This window comes from Macrobrachium nipponense, chromosome 28, assembly GCF_015104395.2.
Source record: "Macrobrachium nipponense isolate FS-2020 chromosome 28, ASM1510439v2, whole genome shotgun sequence".
NCBI lineage: Eukaryota > Metazoa > Arthropoda > Malacostraca > Decapoda > Palaemonidae > Macrobrachium > Macrobrachium nipponense.
In genome coordinates, this window is record NC_087217.1 from 31,495,084 (window position 1) to 31,519,638 (window position 24,555).

General features: G+C 39.8%; 2 protein-coding genes across 4 annotated transcripts in view; one reads left to right on the forward strand and one right to left on the reverse strand.

The window, feature by feature from the left end:
- LOC135201646 (probable methylthioribulose-1-phosphate dehydratase) overlaps window positions 1-24,555 on the reverse strand; it is a 145,609-nt gene that overhangs the window by 94,552 nt on the left and 26,502 nt on the right. The window lies entirely within an intron of this gene.
- On the forward strand, window positions 243-19,288 carry LOC135201645 (uncharacterized). 2 transcript variants are annotated; one of them, XM_064230742.1, is made up of 3 exons: window positions 243-592; window positions 18,243-18,440; window positions 18,563-19,288. In XM_064230742.1, the coding sequence occupies exons 1-3, from the start codon at window positions 316-318 to the stop codon at window positions 18,739-18,741; spliced, it is 654 nt and encodes a 217-aa protein (XP_064086812.1). In that variant the 5' UTR covers window positions 243-315; the 3' UTR covers window positions 18,742-19,288. The 2 variants fall into 2 exon arrangements, with proteins under 2 accessions (XP_064086812.1, XP_064086811.1); XM_064230741.1 differs by having other exon boundaries at window positions 244-592; window positions 18,240-18,440.

Sequence of the window (24,555 nt, forward strand, 5' to 3'; positions counted from 1 at the left end):
AGCCCTATAACTATTTTTCCGCGAATTTAAAAAAAACCTTTTTTTGCGTTGACGTTTCGTACGTCAATTCGGCGCCCAGCAGACAATTTTCATCAATGTTTAATACGCCCAACCGGCATTTAAGGGTTAATATATTTAGAAAAAATATGAGGTAATAAATTTAAAAGTAATCAGTGTTGTATTTATTTTGCCACCTCTTTCCACAATTTGATAAATGTTATGTAAAAAAAAAAAGGGGGGCTTTTGAACTTGTAATTAAAATGTAGTTCCTTTCCACAGAGAATAGTTAATCTCTTCACTCAAGTACCGGAAACAATGTCAGGAGAGGAAAATTCTGCCCCAGTTGCTGCTGGCAAAAAAGGCTTATCCAAGCCAAGAAAAGGAAGAGGAAGCAAGAGAGGTGTTAGGGCAGAGCCAGTTGAAGAGGTTCATGATGCAGAGCTGGATACAGACTTTCCAGAAGCAGCTAAAACTGACGATGCTTCACCAGTAAAAAGACAAAGAGGAAGTAAGAAGAGAACATCCTCTTGTGATGAGTCAGACAATAATGAAGAGGATGTATATAACAGTGCTAAAGAGGATAGTAAGCAAGGTAGGCTAAAAGGACATATATATACCAGTAACATGTAGTTGAAAATTTTCCTTTTAATTTTGTAATTTCACGTAAGTGACTTACCAAACAATTACATTAGCTGTATGCTTTCTGTACCCTTTCTTACTTGGCAGTCAAAAGTTCAAATACCAGGTACTGCTGAGCTAAACTCTTCTATTCGTTTTCTGCCGGCCACGGGGTAACACTGGTGGTTTGTTGTTGCAGTCGACTTTTGTCGCCATTGTGGATTTTTTCTTTTTGGTGATGTACAATTTCTTGGTTGGCTTTTTTGCTTCATCAGTTAGCTGCTTAGTTATTAACAAGTTATTACGAAGATATCTGATGCTAGTTCTTCGTCAGTTAGGTTTTGCAGCAGTGGCTGCAAAACTAGATTAGCTAAACTATGTTACGATCCGCACTCCAAATGTGTTAAATGTAAGGGTCATTTGCTGTAGCAAGGAATTAACTTGTGATGGAGTGCCGTAGTTAGATGAACAAGGTTGGAAGACTTTCAAGCTTATTTGGGATAAAATGGACAAAGATAGGAAAAGGAAAGCAGCTCTTAGAGCGGGTAGTAAATCTAGAGTAGAGACAACTCCCGTGCCTTTAGAGGCGAACAAACTTTCACTATTTTCTCCACTTTTATCTAATATTTCACCTATTGATAGTCCTCCAACTTCAGTACCAATTACTCCAGACCAGGTATCCCATGTTTCCGATCCCAACACCATTTCCGTGTTAGATTCCGAGGTGGACAAGAAATTTGAGTTCTTGGCGAAATCCGTATGGATTTGGGAATGTCATTTGGGAATGTCATTTTGTAGAGAAGTCAGTGAAAAGGCCAGTGTTAGGCCAAGTGGTCAGTGTCATGTCCGAGGAGGTGCTGTCCGTTCCCCTGATCTCCTAGAGGAAGGTCCCTGTCCCACTCCCAGCTCTCGGGAGAAGACATACCGGAGGTCGAAGGGAGACTGGGGCGGGGGAGTTTGCCCATGGTCAGTCCCCGACTCCGTCGACTCGTGAGTGCCCAGGGAAATGCCGCTGGAAAGGCGTAGATATCAGTGACGCACGTTTGTCGTCTGGCTTGGAAGTGCAGTCTCCTGTGGTCGGGAGGCGAAAAGTATTGAGTGATTTAGTGTCGCGTCCATTGAAGAGACATGCCCAGCGTGCGAGAGGGATGTCGCCCGCCTATTAAGAAATCCAAGGAGCACTGGAGTCCCCACAAACAAACCCTCCTACAGTTTTGCTCTGGACCAGATTTTCCAGGAAAGATCATCAGTCCTCTTCAGATAGCGTAACTTCGGATGGAGTCAGGACACACTCGTGCGGTACAGCGCTCGCGTGCTTGCGAGACTGACTTGCCTCGTTGTGTGTCGATAGGAGTTTCGACTCGTTCGCCTCATTCGTCTCAAGCTATTTTGAACTTGTTTGCCTCATTTGTCTTGAGCTGTTTGTTTCAACTTGTTCGCCTCATACAGACGTCTTGTGTTGTTTCGACTCCCAGTTGTTCGTTTTCGAAGAAGAGCCATACGACAGCCACGACTTCAACTTCGATCAAGGATGATTCGAAGGTCAAACCTTTGGTAGAGGATTCTGCTTTGGGCCCCTTTAAACATCAACTTCAAGAATTGATGGTCTTTTTGAGCTTCGCCTTCTTTCCCTCCGTCGATGTTTGTGAAGGATAGAAGATCAGCGCCTTTGGGGTTACCGAAAACCAGTTCTTTCTCAGTCCTCAAGAAGAAAACAAGCATGAAGGAAGTAGAAGACTGGCTTGCTAAGAAGAGGGAATCAGGCAGGGCTTTGTTCGCCTACCCTCTGTCGAAGCTGCAGAATAAAACCTACAGGTTTTATGCGACAGGAGAGTTCCTACTTTGGGAGTTTCTGCCTCCTCCCAAGGACACTTCTGCGGTCTTGTGGACTTTCACAGAAGAGCAGTGTTCTCGGCTGCGAAAGTGTTGTTCTCTTCTTACCCGAGTTAGATCACCTGGTGAAGAACTTATACAAGTGATTGAAGTCTTCGGTTTTCTGGATTGGGACAATTGCAGTGTTAGCCAGGAAAATTGAAGATTGCCAGTCTCTGGATGAGGATTTTTCTGCGGACTGGCTCAATGTGTTGTCCTGTGTGGACAGGGCAGTGAGAGACGGTTCAGGGGAATTGGCCGCCCTATTCACTATCGGAGTATTCAAGAAGAGAGAACAGTGGTGCTCCTTCACATCTCGAGGAGTAACCACGAACCAAAAATCCCCCCTGAGTAAATCTCACCTGTTTCCAGAAGAAACCATCAAGCATGTACTGTCGGACCTCGAGAAAAAGTCCACCAATGATCTTCTGTCTCAGTCAGCGAGAAGACCTAAGGAACCTCCAGTGACAGGAGCCAAAGCTTCCCTTCTACAAAAGCATCCCTTTCGAGGAGGTAAGTCGAGGTGGCAGCAGAGACCAAGGACTAACCTATGAACTACCTCCAAGTCTACCTAGAAACCCTCCTTTAAGACAGATAAATGATCGGAAGATCCTTCACACACCCGTGGGGGCAAGACTCCACGACTATTGGGAAGAATGGAGTCGAAGAGGAGCAGGAACAGTGGGTAATATAGGTGTGCTTCGAGAGGGATATGTGATCCCATTTCACGCAGGATCACCACTGTCCAATACACCTGTCTGTTTGACAGCATACTCGACAGGATCAACAAGAGCTTTGGCTTTAGCCAAAGAAGTAGAAGAGCTCATCAGCAAAGAGGCCATAGAGGAGGTAACAGACACGAACTCCCCATAGTTTTACAACAGGTTCTTCTTAGTCCCCAAGGCATCAGGGGGATGGAGACCTGTTTTGGACGTAAGCGCTGTGAACCTCTCCGTCCAGAAGACGAAATTCCGAATGGAAACCATTCGATCAGTAATGTCAGCCATCCAACCGGGCGACTGGATGGTGTATCTCGACATGAAGGATGCATACTTCCTTGTCCCCATCCATCAGAACTCAGGAAGTTCCTGAGATTCGTCTTCAAGAAGAGAGTTCAGTTCAAAGCCCCCCTCTGCTTCGGTCTGTCAAACCGCCCCTCAAGTATTTACTCGGATTCTCGCTTCTCTGGGAAGGTGGCTGCATTTGATGGGGATCAACAACAGCTTTTTGTTTTACTTAGACGACTGGCTCCTGAGAGCCAGATCCAGTCGTCAGTGTGTGAGGGACTTGGAGAAGACGCTTACTTTGACACAGCAATTGGGTATCCTGATAAACACGGAGCAGTCCCAATTGATTCCAACTCAGAGGATTCTCTATTTAGGGATTTAGGAATGATACTAGACTATCTTTTCGGGTTTTTCTCTCCCCGAAGAGGATAGAGTCCTGCCGTCGACTGTCCAGCAATTTCTGGTTCGCCCGTCCTGCTCAGCTCTCGAATGGATGAGCCTACTCGGGACCCTGGCTTCAGTGGAGAGTTTTGTCAGGTTAGGACGCCTTCACATGAGGCCATTTCAGTTCTTCCAGAAAGCAAATTGGTCTCGGAAGACAATCGGACTCATTATTTTTCCCCCTGACGGAAGAGATAAAGGTGGATCTTCGTTGGTGGCATTCTAGGGAAAGATTACAAGAAGGAATTTCCCTAGTCGTGTCAAACCCGACCTGCAGTTCTTCTCAGATGCCTCAGACAGCGGGTGTGGAGCCCTAGGAGGGACGAGAGTATCAGGTCTAGGACAGAACAAGAAAAGACCTTGCACATCAATGGGAAGGAATTGAAGGCCATCCTCTTAGGGCTACAAACATTCGACCATTTAGTCACCGGAAGAAACATAGTGGTCTACTCGGACAACACCACAGCGTTGTCATATGTACAGAAGCAGGGGAGGGACCTACTCGTTCTCTTCTCAACAAGATAGCGAAGATCTCCTCTTACCTGGACGAACGAGAAGAGGATCACCCGTTTTCCAAGATTCGTGCAAGGGGAAATGAACGTGATTGCAGACGAACTGAGTTGGGTGAATCAGGTGTTACCAACAGAATAGACTCTAAATGAGAGTGTGTCAGGACCTCTGGAAGCTTTGGGGAAGACCATCAGTAGACCTGTTCGCCACATCGAGGAACAATTGCCTTCCCATTTTCTGTTCTCCAATTCCAGAACCACTACCGTGGAGAACAGATGCGATGCTGCTAAATTGGGCAGGACTGGATGTTTACGCTTCTCCTCCCCTCGGGATGATAAGAGAGGTCTTAAACAAGCTTCAATCGCACCAGGATGTGACGATGACCCTAGTAGCGTCATTCTGGCCCAGGAAAGGGTGGTTCCCGGACCTTCTCAATCTGCTGGTGGATTTTCCCAGACTACTTCCACAAAATCCATCGCTTCTCAGACAACCCCATTTCAACCGATCACCAAGGGTTGTCCACTCTGGCCCTGACAGGATTCAGACTGTTAGGAACCTGGTCAGAGCAAAAGGTTTTTTGAGAAGGGCGTCAGAAGCTATTGCTAGCTGCAGAAGAAGCTCTTCTGCCAAGCCCTACCAGTCCAAGTGGAGAGTCTTTAGGTCATGGTGCAGACGACATAGCATCTCTTCTTCTGAAACATCTATAACAGAAATTGCAGAATTTTTTTTATTTCTTAGGGACGCCAAGAAGTTGGCCACTTCAACTATTAAAGAATATAGGGCCATGCTTTCATCAGTTTTCAAGCATCGAGGCCTCGACATCTCGTCAAATCAGGACATCATTGACCTGATCAGATCCTTTAGTTCCTCCAAGATTTTCAAGCCTAATGAAGTGGAATGGAATTTGGATGTAGTTTTAAGGTGGCTCAACGTCCCCCAATTCGAACCGTTGAATTCGGCAACCTTGAGAGACGTAACTAGGGAAGACACTATTCCTAGTCGCCCTTAAGCCCACAGCAGGAAGAGTAAGCGAGTTGCTGGCGATGAGTAAGGAAGTGGGTTTTGCCCAGGGCAATGCAGTTTGTTCTTATGTAACAGACTTCCTTGCTAAAAATGAGGATCCTTCGAATCCTTGGCCCCGTTTTTTCACAATAAAGAACTTATCGGACTTAGTCGGGTCGGAAGATTAGGAACATACATTGTGTCCAGTCAGAGCCATCAGACACTACCTGACTAGGACAGAAACTGTGAGAGGAGAGTCGAACCGACTCTGGTGCTTGGTAAAAGACCCGTCTTGACCACTTTCAAAGAATGCAGTGTCCTTTTTCCTGAGGAGTTTGATCCGAGAAGTGCATGCCCAAACTCAGGAACATGCTCTTAGGGTGCTGAAAGTGAAGACGCACAAGATTCGGGCAGTAACAAAACTCTTTGGCTTTCAGACAAAATATGTCTCTAATTTCCTCCATTATGCAAACAAACATTCTGGAGGTCGAAATCGGTGTTTGCATCACACTATTTGAAGGAGGTGGAAACTACTTACGAAAACTGCTTTAGATTGGGACCATTGTCAGTAGCGGGAATGGTGTTGGCAGACAAAGCATAGGGTGACCCGGTGTTTCTCTCTACTATCTCCTCGCCTTGAATTTGAGGTTTTTTGAGTTTGTGGGAAGCCTGGGGGTACATGTACCTGAAGTACCCACCAGTTCTTAAATATTTCTGGTTTTTAAAGGGGTATCATATGGTTTTTAGTGTAGGTGATGGTGTTGTGTAGTTTTTATCTGGTCTTTTCACCCAGGGCAAGGGCAAATTATTGTTCATTTTTGTCAATCATCGGTGTACTTACATGATTGCAAAAATCCCACCATTAGTAGGGACACATGGCCATTACTGTCCCCGTACTCCTCCATGTTTAATGAGAGCGCCGGCCAGAGGCAGTATCTACATGTAGCTGCTCTCTCATAAGGTAAGGTACTGCAGACATTATATATAATGTGAGCACATGACTAATTTTTATTCAGAAAGCTGTCCATATACCCACCTTCCGGGTAATGTGGAGTCAGCTAATGTAATTGTTTGGTAAGTCACTTATGTGAAAATAATATTTGTTCATGAAACTTACCTGTCAGATATATATATAGCTGTATTTTTCCGAATCCGACAGAAATTTAAACACTTACGACACACGCAGTGGGAGTCAGGTGGTTAGTACCCATTCCCGCCGCTGGGAGGCGGGTATCAGGAATCATTCCCATTTTGCTATTCATAATTTTTCTGTCGCCGGTGCTGAAAACACCTGTTTTCAGTACCTCCGTCTTAGGATTTTGGAAACTTCATTGCCGCTAAGTATCCTAATTGTCTTTTGATTTATTCACTTGGATTTGTGGCTAGGCATACGCTATCTTAAATTGATTTGAATTTGATTCATTTTTGCATAAAATATCTGAATCTAGTTAGGCTAGTTTCAGACTGGGGTTGTTCTGCAAAGATATGGGGGGTGTGGGCTACCGTAAGCTTCGGTAGATTCGCACTTGGTATGTACGAGAGGGGTATGGGTCTTGCTTCTTTGTTGAGATTTGTCATGTAAGGAGTGTGAGACTTTGTCTATTCCGTAACGGAAAGACGTATGATTCGTATGTACGCAATTAATCAGTAAACATGTCTAATTCCGTAAGGAAGACGTATGATTCGTATGTACGCAATTAATCAGTAACAAAAGTCAGGGTAGTGAACCTGCTAACCTTCCTGTAGACTTTATTTTGCATAACCCTGTAGTATGGCCTACGGGCTATGTATATGTCTACGAGAGGTGCTCGCTCTCCTTCATTGCTGTGAAGTGCTACTTCTGTAATTGTTACTCTAACCCTGCAGTGTTGCCTTCGGGCGACCTAAGCAGTGTCTGTAGAGAAATTGCCCTTTCTCTGATTACTCCTTTCGATTCGTAACTTAGAATCCGAAAGTGCTTGCTTTAGAGAGTAAAAGTGAAAGTTGCAGAGTGCAGTGATACCCCTTGTGTAGTGGAGGGTGCGTCCGATCGGCCTCGTTTTTTTCGCCTCTGGAGGCCGGGACCTCTGCTTGACTCCCAGAACCAGTGAGAGAGCATGTCGAAAGCCGAAGGAGGGTTACGAGGAACCCCCACCGATCTGGCGTGCCTTCGGCAGTTTCTTGATGATCCCCAGACTGCCTAAGTGCGTGCACGTGCACGAATCCTGAAGGATTGCTTCTTTTCGTCCTCCGAAGCGTCCTCCCCGCGCAGGGGTTGGAGCTTTCGGATGGACTCGCGCCCTCTAAATAGAGCTTTATAGAAGAGGACGCTTCACGTCTCTCTCTCTCTCTCTCTCGTTATGCGTTTCAGTGAGAAGTAAGAAGGCGAACGTCGCCTGAACTCGTGTCCGTCTTTCCACCGAGAAATACGTAAAAGAAGTCATAGTAGCAGTAAGCTTTTGAGAGCGGACGCCCAAGCCAGGGGCGCGCGGGTGTGCACGCCCAAGCGCGCGCCAGTGGACGCCGAGCGTGCGCGCCAGTGGACGCCGAGCGCGCTCCAATGGACGCCGAGCGCGCTCCAGTGGACGCCAAGCGCGCTCCAGTGGACGCCGAGCGTGCACCAGCGCACGCCAGGTGTGTCGCCTGGCTGAACGTTTCTGTTGAACTCTTCAAGCTCTTGTTTCAGATTTGGGCTTAAAGAATTTTTACCTCTACCTTCGATGATACCTTCTACCTCACCTGCAAAGAATGTGAAGTAGGCAGTGCTTCGGAGTAAGCTTAAAGTGAACAGACAACTTCTTCGAAACCCAGCAGACATCGGGTTTCGTGAATTCAAGAGGTCTCTGTCAATTAATATTGCTTTTCGCATAGGTGGATGGAGTTAAGGCAAGCTCAAGGGAAGTTCTCGTTTGCTCTACCGCAAGCTTTGCCATTCTGCCAATAAATTTAAGTTGCCACTACCGCAGTCAAGACTTTGTGATAAGGCAGTTACGGGTTATAAAGGCTCGATGTCCTGCACGTCAGGACTCTCGGCAACGTTCAGTAGGATTTCTTGCAAAGGCACTCATCAAAAGTACGCTCTTCAGGAAAGCGCAAGACAGGACTGCCTTTGCCATACTGCCAATAAATTTTAAGCTTTAGCAGGCATTAGTTGTGATACGGGAGAGGAAGCTGGTTGGAGAGTTTCTTCCTCTTCCCAGGATAATTTTGCCAGCTTTTTAGCCCATCTGAAAGGGTCTTTCAGATGATAGATTTTGTTAGTTCCTAGTCGGGACTACGCTGCCGAATTGAACATCGTCGTAATACCTGACGTAAGCCCAGTCTCTTAACAGGATTCTTGCCCCTTCCTCGTTTGAGACGGGAATCGGAAAATAAATGCTCGACTTCCTGGATTACGTTTTGTCAATTCAGTGACTTTCCCCCATTGACAATATACTATCGTTTTGTCAAGTAAGTGGGTATCCCCTCATTGACAAAATATCTCTTTGTCCCGTAAATGGGTTAGTTCTCATTGACAAACATCTCATTAACTTGATATTGCGTAAGCGAATAAGCTCTTTAATTGAACAAGATTCGGAAGAGCTCTCATTCGTCATTCGCAGACTCGTACAAGAAAATAGACTTTGTAGACTACGTCAATGAAAAACGCTTATGTCCAATAACATAAGAAGCTTGAGCTGACTGCTTCGATTCTCCTAAGTTTTGTTCATGAAACTTGCCTGTCAGATATGTATGTAGCTGTATTTCCGAATTCAGCTATATATAGTCTGCCAGGTAAGTATGAACAAACTTTATTGTGATATAATTTCATATTTTGCCTTGCGTTATTTATTTCTGGTTTGGTTCAAGTCATATACGCTTGCTGTAGTTACCTCTTCGGATGGCAACCGAGAGGTCTATGGTCCATTTTAAGGGACATTTAATCGTTACTCCCTGCAGCCTTCCAGGAGTTTCCGATTTATCTTTTACCGTTGTATGGTAGTGTTCTGACGACACAAACGCATCTATATATTTAGCGTTTTTCTGTTCGCTTAAATATACCAGCTTGAGAGTCTCTTTATGCTAAAAATAACGAACCTTTTTCTTCATAGAATAGGGTAGCTGGCAACCCAGGCATAAAGTTAAGAGACGACGATGACGGACGATCGTAAGCTGCTGCTGTCACTGTCCTCTGACTCCTCTCTCCTCCAGTCCAAACGAGCCAGTACCAACTCGTTCGCTGTCATGCGCTGTAGGTTAAGTCTCTCTCTCCTGCGGGATTGACTGACTAACCGTATCTCTGTGCTGGCAGTTACGTCTCTCTCTCTCCTGCGGGATTGACTGACGAACTGTATCTCTGCCCTACAATCACGGACTTTAGCCTAAGATTGAGGGATTTCTTACATGAATGAATAAACATTGCATTCGTTTGGCCTTAATATGTTCTACAGAGATATCTTACTCCTTTCGGTGCTCGTTACCGGCACGGTAATAGGACTACGAGTCTACCACAACATTGCACTATTATATGCTCTCTTGCTTAGGCAAAGCGCAGCCTTATTAGGGAAGTAAACATACTGTGTGAGGGAATGGATGAGCTTGCTGGGACCCATTTCCTTCCTAAAGAAGTTGTTTCCCTGAATAGACTGCAATTCAGACCTCTACAGTTTTTTCCTACCGGGAAACTGAAATTTTATTAAAGATCTAGGAATGATTTTTCTGAAACATCTCTCGGTGCGTTAAGTATCTCTTGAGGTGATAGAAAGAAAGTTGCCGGACATCTGGAGAGGGTTTCAGATGTCCTGGATCATAATCTGAAAGAAGTGAAGTAATTTCAAGTCTTGTCCTCCAGTCCTCGAAACGAGTTTTTGGAACCATGGTCCATATCAACTCTGATCTTCCACAGCTCTCTCATATCTTAGGAAGTATCTTCTCTCGGTCCGGTTCGGGTTTACGAGAAAGAGCCTATTATAACAACAGGCGTAGAATGGAACGATCCTCTAGAGGTTCGTTACAGGATTGCAAAAGTCCGTTCGAATCGTCTCGATCGAAGGCAGCAACTACTGACTTCCGAGTGGAATCTTTCTTTAGAAGTATGTTGAAGAGTTGTGGAAGACTTTAGGGACGTCTTTCATTCATCTCTTCGCTAGGTTGAGGACGAAGAGGCTTCTTCTTCTCTGCTCCCTTTTTCTCTCGATCCGGGAGCGGTAACATTAAACGCCATCCTATGATATTGACGGGGATGGATGTTTAGTCTCTTTTCCCCTTTTTCAAATCACTTAGGAAATGTAATAAGATGAATTTATATCATCACAGGGAGCGACAATGACGCTAATCGCCCCATGTTGGCCTTCAAGACCTAGATTCACAGAGGTCACGTCCTTCCAAGGACTTTTCCGAGAGAGTCGGTCTCCTTTAACACGAAAGGTACCTATAACCTCTCCGCTCTGAGTCTGACTACGTTCAGACTACGAGATGTGACAGCATAAGATTGCAGTCTTCCCTTTCCGTTTGAAGAATGGGAATAAGCTGGCAGTCACAACTATTAAAGAATACAAATTGGCAAATGTTGTTTGTTGACGGCCTTTGGGCTCCAGAGATTTGCTTCTGTCAAACAACAAAGCCCTTCACGATCTTTGAGTTCTGTGAAATCTCGAAACTCGCTCACCATCTACTTTTTGTCTCACCTGTTTTCTCGGAGTCAGACACTCGTGCGAGATCAGGAGACATATAGTAGCCCTGAGTTTCTTGTTGACGAAGTCGGTTGCGTTTATACACCCCCGGTGATCGTTTAACATGAGACCAGGTTGGATTGTCAGGCATTTCGTCCTTCGGGACTGAATCGCCTTTTTGCTCCTCGCTCCTTTCTCCTGGCACCAGAAGCTCGAGTCAGGAGTGGCTCAGGAGTTGATTCGCTAACAACGTTGGGTTGCGTTGATACACCCCCCAAGGTTTGCTTAGCTTGAATCGCCCAGGCAGTCCAAACACTCATCCTTCAGCGAAAGAATAGTGGCCTTATGGTCTTCAGGGTACAGCCTTGCTGTCCTTGATTCGTCTGACTGGTCAAACTGGGGTTTCGGTCACCTGACGTTAGTACAGACGGACTGACTGTGCAATGTCCAGATCGAAGCTTTCAATATGGAACTTAGACATAGTCTGAAGTTCTTGATGTCAAAGCATTCGAACATCTCCTACCTGTTAACTTCTTGCATGTGATCAGGAAGGCATTTTTCTAACCACCCTAGATACGACAAAGAGGGTTAGTGAGATTTTAAGCCATCGTCACAAGTTTTTTGGCTTTAGAGAAACACAAGCTGGTGTGCTCTCTAAGCTTTTCGTTATGGCCTAAGAATGGAAACCCGTTTTGTCCTTGGGCCAGGAGCTTGGAAGCAAGGATGGCACAAGTTAGTGGGCAGGAGCCAGAGAGTCCTGTGCCCTGTCAGGTCTCTCAAGTTTTATCTACATAAAACTCAAGAAAGTCGAAGTCGTACGGACAATCTGCAGTGTCCAGAAAAGACCAGACTTGCCCATATCGAAGAACACCCTGGCTTTATTGTTAAGGAGGTCTTTCAAAAAAGCTCCTTCTTTGTGTTTGCACAAAGAATTTGAAATCTTTTTGATTTGAATGCTCACGAGGTGAGGGCGCGGCCTCGGAAGCATTTTCAACAGAGGCTATGGCACTCAGCAACATCCTGAGTACCATGTTTTAGCGAAGCAACTCTGTGTTCAATTCACACTCCCTGCGAGATGTAAGATGGCATATGAGATCTGCTGCTCGCTAGGGCCCCCCCCCATACGTGTCTGCAGACACAATCTTGGGGGCAAGAAGTACCACTCATCCTATCCTGTAGAAAATGGTTAGGAAGAGCTCTTAATTTAGTAGTTGAGTCGCCGACAACGGTGACTTCTTAAACTCTTAAGCCTTAGTTAACACACCTTAACTTTGGCTAGGTGGGTCAGGTGGTGATATTATATTTTTATATATATATTTTTACTTTTTTTTTTACTTCTTAGCCCTCATGGTATGGTCAATATGGTCTAGTCACGTCGTGGTCTCGCCCCTGTTGACAGATCATCTGGAGTGCACCAGCTATATAGGTCTCTACCTCGCTGGCAACTCTAGTAGCACAAGCAGACTTACGCGGCAAGTAACCACGAAGTCAGCTATGCTAACAGGTAAGGAATCAAGATATCAATTATCTGCATATATATGTTTCCTAAAATCTTCTATTCTGTCTACTCCCACCACCAAAGGTGGGATTCAGCTTATATATATATCTGACAGGTAAGTTTCATGAACAAAATGATATTGTAATGATACAATTAAGTTTGTTCATACTTACCTGGCAGATATATATAATCAAGTACCCACCCACCTCCCCTCAGGAGACAGTGGAAATAAAAATTATGAATAGAAAATGGGAATGATTCCTGATACCCGCCTCCCAGCGGCGGGAATGGGTACTAACCACCTGACTCCCACTGCGTGTTGTGGTCGTAAGTGTTTTAAATTTCTGTCGGATTCGGAAAAATACAGCTATATATATATCTGGCCAGGTAAGTATGAACAAACTTAATTGTATCATTACAATATCATTTTTAATGATAAAATAAGGTTTCACATATACTTACCAAACAATTACATAATCAAAGCCCTCCCTCCTCCCCACAGATGGACATTGCAGCTAACAACGAATTGAAGAGTTTAGCTTAGCAGTACGGGTATCCCAAAAAGGGGCCTGGTGGATCTGTATCACTTGCACAAACGATGGCAGTGCGTTACCGCCGCCAGGAATTTGAATTTTCAACTGCCAGGTAAGAAAGCGTACAGAAAGCGCGAAGCTAATGTAATTGTTTAGTAAGTACAGTGGTACCTTGACATACAAAATTAATCCATTCCAAGGCAGCCTTCTTATCATGAGCTTTTAGTATCTTGAACTGCATTTTACATGTAAAATGCCTTATCCATTCCAAGCCCTACAAAAACACCCCAGTAAATTATATTTCCAGGCTTACAACACATGTTCTAGGGTTACGACGCCGATCCGACGGAAGAAATATGACTCCAAAAAGGCAAAATACTGTACATACTTGAGTAATATTCAACTGCATGTAATGTTCAACCCCATTTTTACTGCATATATTAGGACTTTAGCATATGTCCCTTAGCAATAAGCCTAGCCTATGTTAGCAGTTGCTAATGTAGCTTAGTCTGTGATTCTGACATCTAAACCTAAGAAGCTAAAAGCTTAGAATATGCCAATAAAATGTATAAATAATCAGTATGTACTCATTTCAAATAATTATTAATTAATCATTAACTATAATACACAAAAAAAAAAAAAACCTTCCAACTGTTTGTTTACATTCAGCACTTACGAGTACCGAACGATCGCCAAGCAATCACTTTTCCTAGCACACAGTAAGCCTAAATCCCAATTCATTACTCTCTTCAACCAATGAAACTACCAAACAGTATAATAACCATTCATTTCTATTCTTTATTCTATCTTTACCTAATGGAGATACTGAGTTACTGACAGCTATAATGAAACATATACGTAATATTAAAACAGAAGAAGAATTCTAGAAAATACATATTTGTTGGCTTCGATGATAGCAGTCTGATTTATTTTATATTTTATGATATCTAATTCACAAATTTTTTTAATTAAATGTATTGCATGTACTCATTTCAAATAATTATTAAGTAACCATTAACTATAATAAACAATAAAAAAAAAAAAAAGCTTCCAAACTTCTGTTTGCGTTCAGCACTTACGAGTACCGAACAATCACCAAGCAACCACTTTCATCTAGCACACAGTACGTACAGTAATCAAATTTTCATTCTCTCTCTCTTCAACTACTGAAACTACCAAACAGTATAATAACCATTCATTTCTATTCTTTATTCTATCTTTACCTAATGTTTATTTTATTAAATGTATTGCATGAATAAGTTTTTCAATTTACAGCATCCTTTTACCAATAGAATACATAGAGCACAAGTGGTAGATGCTGACCAATAGGAGAGTCAAGGATCCCACTTATGGGGTGACTAGCATCAAGAACCAATGGGAAGAGTGGAGGATGGTAGCGAGTTTTTACTCAGTTTTTTGGCGGCGTGCAAGTTTTAAAATTGTTCTCGGTGGTCCGGGCGAATCTCAGGACTTTACAGCAACAACCTTTCGTAATTTGAACTACAGTAGAGCATCGGTTCTCGATGGTAATTCGTTCCAGAAGGAGCGTCGAAATTCGATTATTTCGAGAACTGAATCAAGTTTTCCCATAAGAAATAACTGAAAATGGATTAATCCGTTCTTGACCATCAGTTATTACCCTAACCTTGCCTTTTTATACAATACATTACATGTAAATTACAACTAAATAAGTTAAAAGTTAAATAAATATCATGTTAAACGTGTATTATAATTTTAAATGTATAATATACAGTATAAAAGAAAACTAGCCTGCGTCCAACCGATGTGACCAAGCGCCATAGGCTACCTAGTTAAATAGTAAGTAGAATGAGTGTAGTGGGTAGACATAAAACGTGTTGCTAACATAATAAAAACATTGAAAAGCAAAAGTCTATTATTACATTAAATTAATACACTATTAAAATTAAACCCCAATATATATTATCAAAAAACTTGCAAAAATTTGCCTACAGTAAGTCGGCATGTAAACAAAGCATAGCGCAGCCCTGGTGGTTTTATATCGGGACTATGGTAGTAACAAACCATATCATCGCTATAAGCCTAGAAACGTTTACATTCGATATTAATTTATGGTAAATCTTTTACGGAGTCGACTGCAATACTGTATACAAAATCGCTTGAAAATTATCTTTCAGTAAATGTAATGTTATGATACTAACGATTTTGTTTCATAAATGACCTTATAAAAAAGGTGCGTCTTTTACGGCAAATTGTCCAATATCAGGGCTGGTTTCAAGCTTGATTGGACTTTGACAATTGTATGGTACTGCATGGTACATACAGTATATACGTACGTATAAGTAAAAGAATCTTCTTAATGTCTTTATTACTATACCATTACGTACCAGCACTCTTGAGTTAAATATCAAGCTAACCTCTTTTTTTTTTTTTTTTTTTTTTTTTTTTTTTTTTTTTTTTTTTTTTTATTTTTTTTTTTTTTTTTTTTTTTTTTTTTTACGCTTATAAACCAAGCATACAGATTGCGTTCGTTACTGCGCACGCGTTGCATATGTAAACTGTGTCATACCAGACCTCATACGTACACACTTGACGTTCAGTTTTACAGTAGCCATAAAAGAATCGTCTTAATTTCTATAATTATTCTATACCATAGCGGCTTCTCTGATTAAGCTAAGGCTAACCTCCTCTTTTCCAGCAAGCTTAACAAAGATTAAGATTGCGTTCGCTACCGAACGGCACACGTTATGTATGTGACAGTGGTTTCACTACCAAATCTCACACGTAAACAATGACGTATTTTTACAGTAGACATAAAAGAATCTACTTAATTTCTATAATTAATGTATACCGTAACCTCTTCTTTACCGGCACGCTTAAAAATAAAAAAAGCTTAGATTGCGTTGCTACCGAAACCGAACATGTTACGTATGTTAACAAAACTGGTTTCACTACCAAATCTTACACGTAAACATTGACGTATTACAGTACGACATAAAAGATTTTTCTTAATTTCTTAATTACTACGCACTTAATATGGCATAGTGGCTTCTCTGATATAAGCTATGACTAACTTCTTCTTTACCGGCAAGCTTAACAAAGCTTAAAGATTGCATTTGCTACCGAACCGCACATGTAACCTACGTACGTAACATTGCCTTCACTCAAAACCTAACACTTAAAATATGTATTGCATTTGCTACTGAAACGCGCGCCTCAAGTGTGAGCATTGGGTTTAGAATATGTGCCTAACGCTTGAAAAAAAAATCAAGCAAGGGTGCTTGATTAAATCTTTTTTTCGCTCATCACTTTCATGCAGAGGAGAGGAATAGACGAAACTTAAGGTTTATTTTGGAGTTGGAAAATGATGGAAACCATTTTGAAGAAGGAAAACGGCGAGATGCCATGTAAACTTTTTTCCATTTTAGAGATTAACATTAGCAAAAGGTTTTAATAGATAGCCAGTAGTAATGTTGGGACCCATGATGAATCAAAAGGTAACTGCGTTATAGAGTTTGATACCACCGAAAAACAAAAAGCAAACGAAAATTGCGCGCAAGGTGTACAAGACACGACATGTTTGAATGTTTGTAATCATTAGTTGCGGACTTTAAACAATGCTGAGTGGCGTCACAGGGTTTGTTACCAACCATTTTGGTAAATTATGCTGGTCGGTCCAAGCAAGAATTTATGCCAAATATGGTGCAATTTTGTGCCAGAATTATGCTATTAATCTATCATTATCTCATTTCTCTAATACATTTGAGCTAAAACAACGATGTAATGGAAATTTAAAACATTTATATATTAGGTGAAATGATACAAAGTGACGAACAGACAATATTAAATAACTAAATAATTGATTATCTTTACATGTTAGGAAACTCGTAATAAAACACCATTTTTCTTTAATAGATCACATTACGCAATCCACTAGTACACTATTTGATATGCAATCACTATTATACTATTTGACAAATGTGTGAAGATCACACATACAAATGTGAAGAAAAACAACAAATTTTACTTATTACTGCATCATTATCATGCCACGCAGAACTATTTTTCTTTAACAGGTCACATAAACAATTAATAAATACTTGAAAATATGTGAAAATTACTTCAAATATAACATTTTGTTATTTACTGATATTTACTGAAAAATTAAAACAACAAAAAAAAAGGTAAACAAAACAAACAGTCTCTACTCAAGAAGAAAAAACCATATGTACTTATTACTTGATCATTATCATGCTACTGAAACACTATTTTTCTTTAACAGATCACATACACAATGAATAAATACTTGAAAATTGTGTGAAAATCACTTCAGACATAATTAAAATTTTGATAACTACTGAAAAAACAAACTTAAAAAAGGAAAAAAGGTAATTCTTTACTCATGAAGAAAAAACATTACTAACACTTTACTGATCGTTTGTCATGCCACTGTGGGTATTTATTTATATTCACAAAATTTAACATTCCTTAGTTGGGTTCAAACTTAGCAATTAACTCATTTGTTAGTGCTGCTTTTGAGGCAATTTCACTCTGAAGATACATTCACTATAGCTGTGTATGAAATGGAGGAATTTTCTGCATTTTATTTAAAATTTTAGTGAAAATACATTCTAAAATTGTACTAGAACCCTAAGTGTGAAAGAAATTATGCTAAGCTCCAATTGTTGGGTCAAATTATGCTAAAAAACATGAAATTGTACTACATTTGGTAGCACTGGATGACGCCAACTAGCAGCGGCTGGCAGAAACAGTTTTGTTTACAAACATCATATGGTCGGGGGTCGGAAACTGGTTTTTTGGTTGAAAACAGATACAAAGTTTATTGGAAATTTAGTGGCGAAATCCGATTATGTCGAGTACTAATACGGTCGTGAACCGGGTCTCTACTGTATTTTCATATGTAGAACCAAAAAAATCTTTGTACGTATTTGCTTTCGTATCTCGAGTTTTTCGTAAGTTGAGCCTTTCGTATGTCAAGGTACCAATGTATATTTGAAACCTTATTTTATCATTAAAATAACATATTTTGATAGAGCATGCCCTTTTTGTAGTTCTACTTTTTATGTGGTATCAAAATTAATTTTTCCTGGAATTTTCCTATTAATATGGGTTGCTTAAAAACCCATAGCAGAGCCAGTGGATGAAGAGGCAGATGCTGACGTTTCAGAAGCAGCTAAAACATTCAGAGCTTTGCCATCAAGAAGACGAAGTGGAAGGAAGAGGAGATCATTCCATTTTGATGATTCAGACAGCGATGAAGAAGTTTTTTTCAATATTGTTGAAAAGAAGTCAAGGCGAGGCAGACCTAAAGGACAGACATTAGAATCAGGTAATATTTAGTTGTGATAGTTTTCTTTTTAATATAGTGCTTTATGCTAAAGCATGTCCTATTTTTAGGCCTACACACTTCTGTTGTAGTAATATCACTGATATTTACTTAAATTTTCCTAGGATCATGGGTAGCTCGAAAACCACTTGGTCGTCCAAAGCCAAAGCAAAACACTTTGAATCAGTCCTTAAGAAGAGGCCAGAAACATCCTACTGAGTTAATATGTGAATTAGGCCAAGTGTTCTACAGTCTTGGTTGGGTTAGTGGAACAGGTGGTGGCATCAGCATCAAAACAGGGTGAGTTTGTTTTTTTCAGACAAAAGTATGTATGCATGCTGTGTTTTATTTTATTGAGTATTTGTAGTGTAATTCATCACATGAAACTAATGTATATTCTTGAATGCATTTCACTTGTTGTTGTGTGGGATGCTGCCACATACATCCATGCAAGAAATGGAATGAAGGGGTGACAAATTAAATCCATAGGTTCTTTAAAGTCTTGTAATGAAGATAAACAGACATCAAGACGACAGTAGCGGGAAGCAGGTCCGCGCTTGTCACTACAATGACCACTGGACAGTGACTGACTATGCATATGGCGGGAAATAAAGGCAGTGTTGACACATCTAATTACATTGTTGCCACGATGCATAACGAAATAGTGGTCTTACAATACGTGCAATGAGAAAATATAAATGGGAACATAAATATCATTCTTCTGTAGAATAATACAAGCAAATGTACATTAATGTTCACAAACTGTACGTAATGTAATTAATAAACAGCATAACATTAAATATCTATACAGTTGTGACAGTAGCTACATGTTAAATAAATAGAGAAAAAGTTCTTTGAAGTTTTCATTTAGAGTACAGATTTTTGCAATGGCGACACCACCGTGGTAGTTTTGAATCTATTGTCTGCTATTTGTAGGGAACCTACAGCTGTATAATTGTTCGGTAAGTATGCAATAAAATGTTATTTTATAATGAAAATTCCATTTTCCCTAACTATATAAACCTAAGGTCCTTTACATATAGTCCCCTCTCATGCCACCCCTCACTCTGTTCTTGGGCCTAAAGCAAAGTGATGTCTACCTCCAGTTGGGCGGGACTCCCGACCATCGGACAAGCAGTTACTGCCGAACTACCTTGTTAGTAAATCTTACGACCGGTCCAGCTGGCGCTGAATAGTAATTCCTTATGTAAAGGACCTCAGGTTTGTATAGTTAGGAAAAATACAATTACTTCCAAAAATTTTTATATCAGAAAGAACAAGTCTTTCAGCAGCAATCCCTCTAGAGATGAGATCAGCAGGGTTTTCCTTACCTGGACAATGATACCAACAACTAGGCGAGGTTAACGTCTGAATTTCAGTAACTGTTAGCTGTGAAAGTCTTCCATTGACTAGGGTCTCCCTTTATCCAAGATAAAGCAACACTCGAATCTGTCCTACAATAATAGGACACATCCTCCGTAGGACATAGTGCAGATTTAACAAATACTAATAAACATGCACAAATTAATGCACCTAACAACTCTAAACGAGGCAATGAAACTTTCTTGATAGGAGCTACTTTACCACTACTCAAAACAAGAGAAAGTTTAAATTGATCATTTCCTGCAGGCCCCAAAGCCCCTTACAGATACATCCCCAAAGGAATGAAGTTCTAAACCCTTCATGCCTTTCCATAATAGGCTAAAAAAATGACTTCGCTGAATCTTCATAGGGTATAGTTTCTAAAACCCTTTAACCAATTTTGAAATTTCAAATGCAATTCTTTAGGCAATACTTCATCCCAGTTAAGCCCAAGTCTCCATTTATCCTGAAAAAGAATTTTAGCAAGCATAACAAATGGACTAATTTTAAGCCAAGAGGGTCAAAGCATCTGGCTATGACACTTAGAACATTCCTCTTAGTAGATATCACTTCAAACTGAGATTCAATAATAAATTCATTAAATGTAAAACAATCTTCTTTAGGAAGCCATTGCATACCAAGAATTTTCACAGATTCATCTCCCCCAGATAGTTCAAATATCTCATGGAATTTCCCCCTTAAACCTCTACTATTTGAATTCCACTTAGACAATGACATACCAGCTTCAGCCATAATTTTGCTTGTCTTGTTGAACTTGACACATGCTTCAGCATCACTGTCAACACCTGACAACCAATCATCTACATACAAGTTATTATATAATTCATTTACAACTTCAGAATGGGGATAATTTTTCAAATGATTGCCGGAAAGAGAAAACTTAATGGTAGCCTTTAATAAAAATGGGCTGCTCTTAACCATCTTACGCCGATTTGGACGTATTTAAATGTCGACATAAAATTGTTCTCCCGGTGTCCGATTTGGACGTATTAAACGTCGACATAAAAAAAAAGTTTTTTTTTTTTTTAAAAATTCGCGGAAAAATACTTATAGGCCTACCAGGCGAAAACTTTTGAATCAAGCGCCTTGGGGGATGCTGGGAGCTCACGGATCAAGCCTTTGTTTTGTTTACAATTGTTACGCAGGCGTGCAAGTGCGAATTTCTTTCTTATCGCACTAAAACGTATCAGTGACACATCTCAGAAATTATTTTGTCACCTTGACATAATTTTTGCACCATTTTAAATTAGCCGTTACTTGGAGTATTATATATGAAAATGTGCGCAATTTCATGTAGAATAAAAAAAATATACTCATGATTGTAGCTTTTATCAGTTTTGAAATATTTTCATATAAATAACGATAAGTGCCAAAATTTCAGCCTTCGGATCAATTTTAACTCTACCGAAAATGGTCGAAAAACGCAATGTAAGCTAAACTCTTATATTCCAGTAATATTCAATCATTTACCTTCATTTTACAACAAATTGGACGTCTCTAGCACAATATTTCGATTTATGGTGAATTTATGAAAAACACATTTTCCTTACGTCTGCTCCATAACTCTTCCGATAAATTTTTGTGTGTGATTGTCGTAATGTTTGCACCATTTTAAATTTGCCGTTACATAAAGTTTTATATATGGAAATGTGTGCAATTTCATGCACAATACAACTAAAAACAACCCATGGTTGTAGCTTTTATCAGTTTTGATATATTTTCATGTAAAAAATGATAAGTGCCAAAATTTCAACCTTCGGTCAACTTTGACTCTACCGAAATGGTTGAAAAACGCAATTGTAAGCTAAGACTCTTATATTCCAGTAATATTCAATCATTTACCTTCATTTTGCAACAAATTGGAAGTCTCTAGCACAATATTTCGATTTATGGTGAATTTATGAAAAAAAAACATTTTCCTTACGTCCGCACGGTAACTTCCGAAAAAAATCAGAAATTTTTTTGTGCGATTGTCGTAATGTTTACACCATTTTAAATTAGCCGTTACATAAAGTTTTATATATGAAAATGTGCGCAATTTCATGTAGAATACAACTAAAAATGATTGAAGGTTGTAGCTTTTCTCAATTTTGAAATATTTGCATATAAATCAAGATAAATAGTAAAAAAAACCACGTTCGGTCAACTTTGACTCTACCGATGGTCGAAAAAAAAAACGCAATTGTAAGCTAAAACTCTTACAGTCTAGTAATATCAGTCATTTATCTTCATTTGGAAACAATTTGAATTCTCTAGCACAATATTTAGATTTATGGTGAATTTTTAAAAAAACTTTCCTTCCCTCCATGCGCGGATTCTCTGCCGCAAATCTCCGAAATACGTACGTCGCATTATCGTTATATTTGCTACGTTTCATATTAGGCGTTTCATAGTTTTTTTTATATATGAAAATGTTTGCAATTTCATGTAGAATACAACAAAAAATAATTGAAGGTTGTAGCTTTACTCATTTTTGAAATATTTGCATATGAAAAAAAATACAGTAACCTCCCCGTTAACACGAGGGTTATGTTCCTGGAGATGTCGTGTTAGCCGAATTCGTGTTAAAAACAGGGAAGTATTTCTCCATAACGAAAATAATGGAAATAAGGGGGTTAACGGTTCCAGGGCAATGGGAAACTTAATCTATTTTGGGGATTTTGCCAGAAAAAAAACCACTTTATATATATATTTTTTTTTTTTATATACAGGTAGTCGTCTACTTACGAACTATGCAACTTATGACAGACCGACTTTACGACAGCTACGACAATATAATAATATACAATAATATTTAATTTTATATTTGGCTAAAATACGTCGAGCGTGCGTACGATAGTTTTTCCCGCTACCGTCAGCGCGCTCATCTCCGAGAAATTTATGAAGAGAAGAAAAAACGGACCATTCAAACAAAACTAAGCATGTTTATGTTTTAAACCAACATCTCAGTCTACCCTGTCCCCACTACCAGTAGTACTACCACGGAATCGGATGACCCGGACGATCACCAGCAGACAATTTCTTTCTTTTTCTTTTTTTTCAAATTTTCAAATGTTTCGTAATTTTTATTTTCTGTATGTTCATGTTTTTTCTGTACTGTAAATCAATTCTATCTATGCATTACTGTAGTTTGTCCTGAAGTTTTTATAAAGAAAAAAAAATAATTTACATACTGTTAATAAAACTTTGTGTATTACTACTTTACGTACATAGACGTGTTGGCCAACAGTACAAACGGTCGCTAGAGAAAACAGCAGACGATGTTTTGTTTTATATTTTCAGAGTAAAATTTTGGTTCGAAAAACTGGTAAGATTCGTATTTTAGTAATTCATTTTGTATTTCTGTTTTGCAAATAAATCAAATATAATAAGAAATTATGCATTTAATTCAAACATATAAATAAATAAAAAAAGTATGTATAATAATGTGTAGCCGATTGTCAATGCAAATGGCGGATAAGAAATGTAAACAGACCAGACAGATGGTCTGAATGCCTGCAATAAAATGTTAAATACAGTGATAAAAGTAAGTATTAATCAAGGAGTTCGAGCATGATAAGATTTCATATGCTAAACGTAATAATAGGTACTATACATGCACATTTTTGGGATGATATAAAATGTACATGTAGGCTAGTAAGTTGTCAATGAAAATGCAAACGAACAAATACGTACATGTACACGCATGTGTTTTGGTTTGAATATGGTTAAAAAAAAAAAAAGATAAAAAGACAGCACAAACATGATTCAATTTACTCAATATGCTGGAAAGACAATTTACGACAGCTCTGCCAGAACCTAGACGACTACCTGTAGTAAAGTACGCACTATTATGTTAACCAATGCTAGAATATATTGGCTCTTCTCACTGCGAGGGCTGGCTTCACACTGAGCCAGCGCCCAGCAGGCAAGAGAGAGAGAGCGCGGGAAAGGTGGGGTGAGTCAGACTCTCGCCACACCTCCCGCGCTCTTGCTCTCAGCGGAAAATTCAAATCGTGTAACATCGAATATTACGTGTTAGCAGAATTTTTCTGTATGATTTTGAACTCGTGTAAGATCGAAATCGTGTTAACAGAACTCGTGTTAACGGGGAGGTTACTGTATATATAAAAAAAAATTCGACATTTGGTCAACTTTAATGCGTTCGAAATGGTCAAAAACTGCAATTGTAAGCTAAAACTCTTTCAGTATTCAATCATTTATCTTCATTTTGAAACAAATTGGAAGTCTCTAGAACAATATTTAGATTTATGGGGAATTTAAGAAAAAAAATTTTTTTACGTCCGCGCGTTACGAATTCATGCATTATTTTGTGATAATATTTTCTGTGTTGCTTTGATCCTTTTACAATGTGTTATATACCAAATTGATCATAATTTAGTGTACAATACAATGAAAAAAAATTAACTCGTTAGCTTTAACCATTTTGCTCACAGCGCGATTTGAATACAATTATATATGAAATTTTGTTTTTGCGCTATCATATATCACATTATTTATATATGATAATGATTTTTTTTTTATTTCTGATGGTTGCATACTAAACTTCAGGCAATGACAAAAAAAGGAGCCAAAAATGAACTCTTAATCTTGAAACTAGGCGCGCTGTGATTTTTGAAAAAAATATTTTTTTGCTTCGGCGCTCACTCGAGACTGCCTCGGCATACGGGAGACGATTTTTATTATACCCTTCTTCGGCATAGAGGGTTAATATCAAAGGGAACACGAACAAATC